The sequence below is a fragment of the Malaclemys terrapin genome, chromosome 7 (assembly GCF_027887155.1).
Source record: "Malaclemys terrapin pileata isolate rMalTer1 chromosome 7, rMalTer1.hap1, whole genome shotgun sequence".
Lineage (NCBI taxonomy): Eukaryota > Metazoa > Chordata > Testudines > Emydidae > Malaclemys > Malaclemys terrapin.
In genome coordinates, this window is record NC_071511.1 from 8,594,773 (window position 1) to 8,606,781 (window position 12,009).

Here is a 12,009-nt window from a genome sequence, read left to right on the forward strand (position 1 = left end):
GGCGGGGTTGGGGGCGGGGCCGGGGCCCCCGGGAGTGTCCTCCATTAGGAGGCACAAAATATGGTAACCCTAATCTAATCAGAGACTGGCTTAGCTGCCCAAGACTGTATATTTTGCAACACTTCTGAGTCAGTGACCAGAGAGGCCACTAAAAGCAATGCCCCAAACAACCCAATGCTGGTACAAGTTTGCCAGGTCTCGGAGTGGCTGATGAGACCCTGTGCAGTGCCTGTGGTTTTCCAGCAGCGAAGTTGCAGGTGAGACTCAACACCAGAGATAGAAAATGTAGCTTCCATCTTCACTGCTTCTTTTCTTTCCCTTTTTGTGTGTGTGTCTTGTTTTATCTTCCAGGAAACAGAATCAGACTTTAACAATACGAGCTCCAGCTCATCCCAACTCACTTCCTCTCCCCAGAAAGGACAGGTATTACCATCTCAAAGACTGTCAAACAAGCCATTTTTCCTTACAAAACCTCTCTCCAGTTAGAGGGAAAGGAAACCTAGGATGTGGTTTAAACAAGAGCCTAAATTCCTACTTTACATTTGAAATGCAACAATGCTTTTTCCATCTTTTCTGTATCTTTAATAAAAGGTTTAAATGATTTTTAATGGTATTTTTGCTATGGTACTAAGCAGCCCTGAGGTCCCTGTATATCAAACCCTGAACCTTGTTTAAAATGGTTTAATGCTGGACAGGGGCAGGGTCATGTTAAAACTTTTGACCTTTTGGGCCAAAACTAAATTAAAGCAACAGGTCACCCGGGAAACCTGTAGCAGAGTCAGGAATCAAATCGGAATCGTCTGAGTTCCAGTCCAAGGCCCTCAAACCTTCCTTCTTCCCCAGTACTGTCTTCACTAGAAATACTGGGCACATTAATGACTGGGTGACTCCGGCGGCACACCTCACAAGGGTGTCACGGGTGCCAGCCACCATCCATGAAGTAAAACTTGCTCCCCCTCATGTTCCATTGCTACCATGCTCAGTTCATTCAGAACTTTCCATTCTGGCTGAAGATTTTGACTTATCAAACAGGTCCAGGCTCCAGCCACACCAGCCTTCTAGTGCAACAGAAGAAACTGCTTCCATCCCCTTCAGATTTGCATGAGCCTGCTCTTTTACAGCTTTTTCTTTTTAAAAAAAAAAAAAAAAAAAAAAAAGCTCAAACAGTTATAAAAAAATAGATCAGGCAAAGAGGAAAAAAAAACCCTGCTTGGTTAGGACTTTGGTCAATGAGATGTGAGGCTGTATCCTTTACTGCAGATAGCTCGCTTATAAAAAATGACGCTGTCAATGTAAAATGAATAAAATAAGTCGGTATTTTCACAAGCTTTTCCCAATGGCTTTAGAATAAGGTCACCTTGATATTGTGGTAAAGAGCATGATTTCAGCCTCGCGCTACACAGATTGATACACTGTAGTGGCCATTTGTATGTTAAATGAGATTCAATCATTCAGAAAGCCTACCTTCCTTTGAGAAAGAACGGGTTGTTTTTTTCCCCGGATCCTGAAACACGATATGCGAAAGTTACGCATTAATCAGTTAATCTGTAATTTTTTCTGGCTCCCTACAATACACAAATCTATTCACATACGTTCACATTCCACAAGGCAAAAGTGCACATTTGTGGAAAACTACAGCAGAGGCTATATTTCACATTATAAAAGACCAAATTAATGTTGAATTACTCCCTAGTGGTAGCATACCCACGCATCCAAAGTGAAGTCTTTGTCAAAATCTATCCTACGTGTACTAAGCGCCTATTGTTATTTAAAACGAATAAACACTACAGAAAATAGGAACACTGTTTTTTCCTCCTATTTCTGCTCATAAAAAAATTTCCTACAGAGAACTCTGTCTTTGTAAAGGGATCCTATTGTTAAATGGAGTTGCCTTTCGCACCTTAGTACTTGGAGAGACAGGACTTTACATTGTGGCTACATTTATATTTGGTAGCAGTGTAATAAAACACAAACACTGAATAAAACATTAGGACATAGAAGGAGCTAAGTGGAACAAAGGGCTAAAGCATATTGTGCACTAACCATGTCTGACCCATGGAAATACAAAGGGCTCACAATTCTAATTAGTAAAATGCACAGTTATGACTTAGATCATTAGACAGAGCCTCCTGCCTGTCTGCTATTAGGTATTATCGGAGCTCGTTTTTAGCATTGCAGGGCCCTCTAGTGGAACTGAAAAGCTGCTGGCAAGTACATTTTGACTAAAGCACCTCCAGCTTGGAATGACGACCATCCACGTACATGAAAATGTCATGGGGAGAACCACAGCAGTAGGGTTCTTGCCGGAAAGCTGCATTGTTGGTGGCATGCATTGCATGGCTGCATTTTTTGGAATCTAAGGTGTTGTTCAAACAAACACACAGGGTGAAGTCCAGGCGCCAGTGAAGTCAAATGAGAGTTTTGCCACTGACTTCAATGGGAGCAGGATTGTTGACAGTCCTCGTGGCTGTGAAAAGCTGTGGCTGCGCTGAACTGTTGTCTTGAGTCTGCAGCAAGAAAGCCTGAAACAAAAACGTGATCAAGAGAGAAGAACGTCCCTCACTGATCTTACTAGGAAGATAAATTTGAATTTCAGTTTTAGTGACAATGACATTCCAAGTTCATAGGAACGAGAAGGAATCTCAGCAGAGTAAACACTGTTAGACATATGCACTGAAACACAAATTGCAGTTTTGTGCTTAAGGAACAATTCTCTGCTTTTTGCCCTTCTGGTTACAAAGATTTCATTTGTTCTGCAGGCTGCCACTAGGCTCCCTAATCCACCCCAACAACATCCAGTCCCTGACACACACACACACACACACACACACACACTTCACTCTTTCAGACTCTTACTGTGCTGCTACACTACTCTTGCCCCTGCTTCTGATCAGATTCCCAATACCGTACCCCACTTTACTTATGTAATATTTCCCCACCACCACACACACCCATTAACTCCTCACAGCAGTTAGGCTGTCAGCTGTAGTAGGTAGTTATCCTGTACTCGACTAACCACTAGAGAGGGGGACAGTACATACTTTGCCAGTGTATTTCATTAGCTTTTGCCAGGCTGATGACTTTCTTCAGCTTTGGTTTGTGGAACAGAAGAAGGATTTGTTAAAGATCGGATTACCCAGACATTCTCTTCTGGTGCTGCAGACAGTCTGCCAGTCCATCAACGGTAGCTCTTCACTCCCTGCCCATACACATACAACACTTGCACACAGTGAATGACAGGAGATTTTCCCGGATGGTGGACGATGGACTTAATTTGATGGTCCCACTGCTAGGCGGAGCTAATATCTCCCAGGAAAGCACTGCAAGAAGGGGGTAAGCACGTTTGAAGAAGACACTTCTTTCCCTAAGCCCAGCAAGCAAGGAGGGAGAGCAGCAGCAGGGAGAGGCTTTGTTTTTGGTGTCAAATGCACTCCTGTATTATTCATTAAGATTGTTTGTATACAAACTGAGCCGGTACAGATATCTGTCTTCCCTATTCAAGCATCGCTTAAAGAACGCAAAGTAGAACACTGGTGGAAACCCGGAAAATGATCATCAATATGGGTGCAATCCTGCCCCATCAGAGTTTGCAAATGAAAGCTGGCTCTTGCATTCACTATAAATCGTGGTTCCTTTGTAAACCGTACAGAGCAGGGCTCTGCTTTAAGGAGTCGCTAGAGACGGTTGCGGGCTTCAAAGCCCGGGTTTTTCCATTGCCCTCTGAGGGGATGTCACCAAGTGAAGAGGGATGGAACTGACAATATAGGAGGGTTTTCCTCCACATCATCATTCTGAGCCACGGCTTTCCACTCTTGAGCCCACTCCGCAACCTGCAGCGCCATGCACGTCCCACGCTTCCATAGCCGAAGGGCCAGTGACGAGCAGCCATTATTGCTGTACTTGGCCTGTACTAAACCCTATACGTTGTACCCTGTGTACTCAAGAGCAGACTCTTAGAGGGAGTGAACTCCATCTAAGGCACAGAAGTCATTCTGACCGTAGGCACCAACTCCTGGAGCACCCACGAGGAAAAATTGGTGAGTGCTCTGCACCCACCGGCAGCTCCCCACCCTGCCACAGCTCACCTCTGCCTCCTCCCCGAGTGTGCCGCTGCATCCTGCTTCTCCCCCCTCCCTCCCAGCGCTTGCACCACAAAACACCTATTTTGCGCGCCAAGCCTGGGAAGAGGAGGAGGAATGCAGCGCGCTTGGGGGAGGAGGCAGGGCCGGGGCAGGGATTTGGGGAGGGGTCCAATAGGGGCAGGGAAGGGCGGAGTTAGGGCGGGGACTTTGGGGCAGGGATGGAGTCGGGGCAGGGCGGGGCCAGGGGCGCAAGCACCCACTGGTGCAGAAAAAAGTTGATGCCTGTGATTCTGACCATCCCTTTGTGTGGTGGCAAGGACCAGGAGGCCCCAAGCACCCCAGTAGGTCATTGACCAGGGATCCAGCAAGGCACTAACTTATCTCTACCAACCACTGCCTTTCCCTGTGTTGTATTGCATCTATGCAGTGGTAGCAAGGCATCAAGGCTAACAGTCAAGTTCTGGTTTAAAATCACGAAGAGCTGAGCAAATTCAAACTCAATATTGGAGCTGGGGCAAAGCAGCAAGATTCAGTCAGATTTTCACCCTGTTCTAAATAGCAAGGATTTGGTTTGGTGTATTATGAAAATAGGGCCCTTTGCAAAATTTGGATCCAGATTCAAAGTCACACGTCCCCCTTGCCCAGATCTGTGGGTCTGATCCTGATCCATCTCTAGACAAAACCTTCACATTCTGTAACCAAACCAGTATCCAGTCACCGGTCATTCCAAAAATCCAGTTTTTGGGGGGTGGGAGTAGGTGTGCGGGGGGGAGAAAGAGATGGAAGCAGGACCGCAGCCCTTCCCCCTTTTATGGGGTGGGTACATGGACATAGCTGACAAATTAGAATGAGGTGTCTGAAAATGATTATCACAACAAAAAAGTTTTGTTTTTTTCCCCTCCTGCTGATAATAGCTCATCTCAATTGATTAGCCTCTTAGAGTTGGTATGGCTACTTCCACCTTTTCATGTTCTCTGTATGTGTATATATACATATACACACACACACACACACACACACACACACACACACCCTTACTAGATGTTCCATTCTATGCATCTGATGAAGTGGGCCGTAGCCCACGAAAGCTAATGCTCAAATAAATTTGTTAGTCTCTAAGGTGCCACAAGTACTCCTGTTCTTTTTGCGGATACAGACTAACACGGCTGCTACTCTGAAAAAGTATGTAGTTCAGAGATGGTCTAGGTCCACTGGGTCCTCTTCTTGACAAATCCATGTTGGCTATTCCTTAGAACCCTATTATCCTCTAGGTGCTTACAAATTGATTATTGCAACAAATTACAAAACAGCTTTGCAGAAGCAGCAGTGGCAGGTAGCCCTGCTCCTAACAAGTGGCTCAAACTATGAACCCTTCTCTCTGGCATTCACAACCCAAGAGATTCTAAACTGGTATTAAATACATGCATTTGGCTGGGGAAGAACAAGCCAAGTATTATTTAGTCACAGTATCCAACCACTTGCAAGCAGACCCAGGTTGGGAGCATTTCAGGTAGCTATCGTAGCAAAGGAATAAGGCATAGCGTGAAGAAAGCCAAAGCTACTCAGTTGGCTTGTGGCAGAGGCAGCACACCCACAAAAATAAAGAAATAATTGCCCTGCAAATCTTGCCTACAAGTTGGCCGTTACCTGAGAAAGTATTTATTCCACACATTCTAACTTGTCATCTATGACTGCTAAACAAAGACGGGAACGATACCTTTGTTATACTAAAAGTGGCCTCACCCCATTCCAGCACAGTATAGGAATATTTCTTCCTGTTCAGTGCTTATTTACCACGGTTTTAAAGCATGTTTTCGAAATGTATGTCAAACGGCTTACACTATTTTAAATTACAAACGAGCCCAAACCTCTACGTTGGGGTCAAGATCAGGATCTTAGGATCTCTAGTTTTAATGCATTGTATCTTGACGGTCTGTTCTGTGTTGCCGCCTTCCAGTAGCGAAGGATGTTTTGCAAAACAAAGGGAGACAGAGCAGTGGGGCAGTACAGAAGGAGGGTGCAAAGATTAAGCCTCGACTTTTCTAGTCTTTGTATTACTGTAGTGCCTAGATCCTTTTTCTCAGACAAGATGTTTCAGGGCACCTCTACTTTGACAGCATTCTGCTGATTGCTGGCTTCTTACGGACAGAGGCACGCCTGCACGTTGTGTGTTGGTGAGACAGCTGTCGAACTTCGTAGTCTTTATGGCCCAGACCAACACCAGTGAGGTCAATGGGAGTCTTTCCTTGCATCAGGGTCTTAAAAGAGAAAAAAAACTATCAGGGTTTTCCAGCTTGAATCCTACCAGCCCCTGGCATTAGGGGTTAATCAACTTCCTCAGTAATACTGGTATTTGGATCTACATTTTCACAAGTGATCAATGCTTTGGGGACTTGAGACACCTTGAGGGGCCTGATTTTCAGGGGTGGATGCTCAGCACTTTCTGAAAATCAGGCCCTTTTAAGGTGTTTCAAACTGGGCACCCAAAACCACTAGTCTCTTTTGAAAAGCTATGCCCTAGGGGATACTATGAACATGCTGTATTGCTACCTGTTCAGTGGGCATAAGCATTTCTCAGAACGTGTGCAACCTCTCCTTCTGGAGGCTACCAAGACCAAGCTCTGTCCACTCCTGTTAAAGTGAAATTACACCTCTACCTCGATAGACCGCTGTCCTCGGGAGCCAAAAAAAATCTTACCGCGTTATAGGTGAAACCGTGTTATATCGAACTTGCTTTGATTCCACCGGAGTGCACAGCCCCGCCCCCCCGGAGCACTGCTCTACCGCGTTACATCTGAATTTGTGTTATATTGGGGTAGAGGTGTATTGTTAAAGTGATTCTGTGAACATTACTACCTACTGGCAAAAGGTTCCTCTTACACTATCATTTTGAAAAAACACTGGTGCTGTTTTGGGGCTGGAGGGAGAAGGTACAAACTCCTCAGAAGTTGCTGAAACTAAAGAACAGCTCTTTGGGAGCAGAATGTTGGGAAGGAAGGTCTAATCTGTGAGTCTCTTATCGATCATTCCTGGTATACAGGAACTTGAACACAGAACACTGATGGTGTTCAGTTAGTAAGCAAAACAGTGCCGTTTTAACTTTGGCTCAGATTTCCATTGTAATGTCACTGTAGTGAGACATATTTCTTACCTCCCCATGTCAACGACACACTGCAGCTGTTTGACTAAGGGAAGAAGGAAGATTTCTGCATTGAGATGAAAGCTTGAATTCGTTCTTATGCCCTTTGAGTGCCTCCAGGGTTAACACCTTCTCCCAGCCACTTTGAAAGCAACCTAGTGACAGCAGATGTTTTCCTAGATCGCCACCCAAGAACTGGGTCATTAATTCTGTACTAAGAGATAAGTTTAATCGCTTAAATATACAGCCTTATATAAAACAAAGGTCAAATTCCAGTTGAAAGGGAGCTCTGCCTGAGTACACACCACAGATTTTGGCCTAATTTATCATAAGAAGCAAAAGTTTAAGAGTCTCTTAGTTGTATGCGTCTTGGACCTACCCAAGAGTGATCCACTAAAGCAGATTTATGTAATTTTCAAGTAGGTTGTTTATACTCTACAATAGCTGCTTGATACAGAGAAAAAAATTTTGTCAACTCAGAATATGCAATTAAGTATTCTGACATGTAAAGTGAAAAGAATACCATCATTTGTACTGTTTCATAAACACCCATCATGCATACACATAATAGATGTTCTCTTCCTGTCACAGGTATTTCCCTTGGGATTGTATGTAAAGTGCAGTTTAAAAGGCATGAAAAAAAACTAATTTTTACAAGGCTGTGATTGAATTCTTGGTTGAATGACAACATCTATAGAAGCATGTTTTCCGACTGCTAATTTTGTTGCATTCAAGAAAGAAAATTCAACGGTGGTGTCGGATCAGGAACCCACTGCTCAGGAATGACCGTTTTCAGGAACGGCCACACTCAATTGTCTGCATCCAATCCTCCCTCGGTCAACGTGCAATTGTCTGTAACCAATCTTTCCCCTGTAATGTGTGACTCGAGTCATTTCCACAGAGGAGCAAAAGGGCTATCTGGGAGACAAGGGTAGCACTAGATCATCCTCTGGTGTTCAATTGACTGGAGTAGTGCTGAAACTTTTTAGCCATGTACAGAATGTTTTACAGTGTATCTTACCTAATTAGAATGTCATCTATCAGTTGGTGCAAGCAGCAACAACCAAGCTCTTCCAGCACATGTACTACCAAGCCATCACTTCCATTTCAGATCAGATTTACATCAAACTATACATAGTAGGCCCCAGCCAGTATAAATCAGTTCATTCCTACTGACGTGACTGGAGCTATGTCAGTTTTCCCCAGCAAATATCTGTCCTAAAATAACTAATGTTTACCGTTTCTTTGCTGTTTAATTTCCCATAAATCCTACTACTCAAGGCATCAAAGTGAGCCCGAGACCTTTTCTGTGCAACAGAAAGGTTAAATTGCAATAGCTCATGAATCAATCAGTGCGCTCAATGTTTTCAAGTTGCAAACACAGTGCCAGGTAACACATAGCAGCCTGATAAAGAGGATTCACAATGTTGGAGAACCCCAAGTGATAACTGGGTGGCGGCTGAATGTTAGTTATTTATAGTACAAATCCAAGTTAGTGCTTTGGGCAACTCTTCAAGATGCAACAATGCTGATTAGCATGAGCATGTAGACAAATACAGCAGCTGTATGGAGTTCATATAGGACCCTGGTTGCTGGAACTTCTTTTAAATAGAGAAGGGGATTTGGCAAGACCACAGGGATCCTTTAGCTTCCACCTGGACAAGTCACGGGAGGAGGCTAGGAAGAACATCAACGTATTGTTTCACCTGAAAGATGGAAACTCTAACAAATGAAGCTCCGCTTTCTAGTACTGAACAGCAGAGTTAGCACTGGGTCTGAGCCCAAGTCTGGGCATCAGACTTGAGCCAGACTTGAGGTTCTCATCTAGAGAGAGAAGAGTGCTACCATCTAACATTGCAAGAAAACAACTTCCTCTTTGGATTCAATCATATCTTTTCACTGTTTGCCTCAATATCCATGCTAGGGAAATGGATAATATCCAGTAAGGATTAATTTAACAAGAAGGGTATGGATAATTTAATGGAAGGACTGACTCAGGTAGCACTATGGGCCTGATCCAATGGGAATCTTTCCATTGATAAGGGCTTACATTAACAGGAGGAAGTTGAAGCTATACTTCAGAACAGAAACAATATGAATAACTCTTTAAGATTTAAAAAAGAAAAGGAGAATGATAAGAACAAGTCCCAAAAATCTTAGCAGCTGTGAAGTTGCTCCAAAACTGCCTTGTGAACGGCACCACATAAAATTACAACTCTTTTTTGCTGTTATTTTAACCTTTCGCACTGATTATAACACATTGTCAACAGCTTCATCAATTATCCATGGCTAAAAAGTGGACTCTAACATTCTGCAAGTGTTATTAATTGGTCTCAGTGGCATGTAATGAGTTTAAAAGCTCCTACCTGTGTGCCCTCGGGGATGGTGGCTAGAAGCGGACAACAATTTACAGCACGCCATTAACACATAGACCAGAAAGAGCCAGTGAGATAGAAGCATTGATTTGGCACAGAATCTCATCCTGTAGGCAGAAAAGAAAGCAACTGAGTGAAAGAACAATATAACTAGGGACCCGTGTAAAAATGCTGCTGGGAAGAGGAAAGCTGAAAAGACGCTGACGAGTGACTGAAATGGTTTATTACCAGGTAATACTGACAAAAATCAAATTCACACTTGGGTTGGGATCAATTCCTTGCCAAGTGTGTTTCGTAATTAGAAGCATTGGGGGGGGGGGGTCAATCACCATCGCAGTGCATGTTCTTATGTGACTTCATTAGGTTCTGGAAATCTGTGGTTTAAGAGTAAGAACCTTGCACGTTCACATACTCAAAGCAACGTTCGATTTAAATATAGACAGACTGAATGTCACTTGGAGCAGGTGAGGGTCTTAAACTGGACCCAGCTCAGATTCAGAAACAGAACAGGAAAATCCCTCTAATAATTTTCAGGACGGATTTTCAAAACAAAGCTCAGCTCCTATTTAGACACCTAAGTGAAGTAGCTGGGTTTGTACAATGGCTCGACATACAACAGCTCCCACTGAGCATAATGGGGGCTGCTGGGGGCTGAGCCCGGGTGGAAATCTGGCCACAATCTGCTTTGCGAGCATTGCCTACCACGTCAAGGTGTTGGGGAACTGCTCCTCTCAGCACTGCTGCAATATAACGGGCAGATTCCCGTATTCTCCTTCATGCTGAGTAGCAACTCATTCCATGGAAATCAATGGGACTATTCGAGGAGTAAGAAACATTACCATGTAAGGGTGGCAGAATCAGGCCCAGTGGAAGGCAGCGTTAGAGCTCAGGTCTTCCCGGCTTTCATTGCTCTGCCATGGCTTCCCCAGTTGCATTCATCATGTGGAAAGGTAATGTGATCATTTTCTTAAATTGAATTATGATGATGTATTATTTATACAAAGTACCCAAGAGTGCGCTTTGCACTTGTACCCTTAGATTCCATCTTTTCAGCAAATGCTGTATGCGAGAATGTCTCAAACTAATTAAAAATAGTTTATGGATGTGCATAAATTGAACTAAATGCTGTTTTCATAGCAGCGACTCCTGATCTTCAGTTAACCAGCATGCTGGGATTTGGAAAAGTCTACCTTGAGCATTCTTATTGATACCAAAACACCACTCTCAAAAAAATGAACAAAACAAAACTATATGGTACACCTCTACCCCGATATAACGCTGTCCTCAGGAGCCAAAAAAATCTTACTGCGTTATAGGTGAAACTGCGTTATATCAAACTTGCTTTGATCCGCCGGAGTGCACAGCCCCGCCCCCCCCCAGAGCCCTGCTTTACCGCGTTATATCCGAAGTCATGTTATATCAGGTCGTGTTATATCGGGGTAGAGGTGTACTCTTTTTTTTTTGGCAGATTTCAGATCAGCTTTCCTGATGCAATTGCAAGGGCGCTTGCTTGTTTGATTATAAAGTACCTCAAACTGTTAGGCTAATCAGATCGTGCAAGTGGGTGAACATTCTGAACGTTTACAAAAAATATAAAGAGGAGACCTCCCAAAATGTTCACCTCTACCGTAACGGCTTCGGGAAGCATTTCCATTTGATTTTAAACATTTAAAAGATATACACACCATCAAAAACCAGATGTTTTCTCATTTAGAACGGCTTGCCTCTTTTTCCTTTCGTGCATTATAAAGTGCTTTCCTTCTCCGCTTGTTCATTAGTGGCAATATTGGTACTGCCCAAACAGCTCACAGGAGCACTTTGTAATATCACAAACTATCAGGCTAAGAGCCTGTTGTAAATATATTTTAGCAACACCCATTATCTTATGATTGAGGAAAAAAATACATTGGTGAAGAAAACAGCCACATGGGTGCATGTTCAAGGGTCCTTGCAGCGTCTTTGTTGTATGGTGACTATTTAAAAAGTAAATGGTGGCTATTGATTTAAGAAAATGATGTTGTACTGTGACAGACCCAGACCAGTGGGGTACAGGAGTCTGGTAGAGGGCAAATATACTGGTCACTGGATGAGTACTTTTCTGTTCCCTGAGTGACCAGAGCAGGGGCTGCACTAGAGTAATCAGGAACCTGCTAGAACCAGTTAAGGCAGGCAGGCTAATTAGGACACCTGGAGCCAATTAAGAAGAAGCTGCTAGAATCAATTAAGGCAGGCTAATCAGGGCACCTGGGTTTTAAAAAGGCGCTCACTTCAGTTTGTGGTGGGAGTGTGAGGAGCTGGGAGCAAGAGGCGCAAGGAGCTGAGAGTGAGAGGGTGTGCTGCTGGAGGACTGAGGAGCACAAGTGTTATCAAACACCAGGAGGAAGGTCCTGTGGTGAGAATAAGGAAGGTGTTT

The 12,009-nt window shown here is 43.8% G+C and overlaps 1 protein-coding gene across 2 annotated transcripts in view; it reads right to left on the minus strand.

Moving 5' to 3' along the window:
- TAFA4 (TAFA chemokine like family member 4) overlaps window positions 1-12,009 on the minus strand; it is a 113,546-nt gene that overhangs the window by 62,462 nt on the left and 39,075 nt on the right. For both annotated transcript variants that reach the window (XM_054035355.1, XM_054035356.1), the window contains exon 3: window positions 9,588-9,703. In XM_054035355.1, coding sequence (XP_053891330.1) covers window positions 9,588-9,703 — 116 coding nt within the window. The remainder of the gene's footprint in view (window positions 1-9,587; window positions 9,704-12,009) is intronic.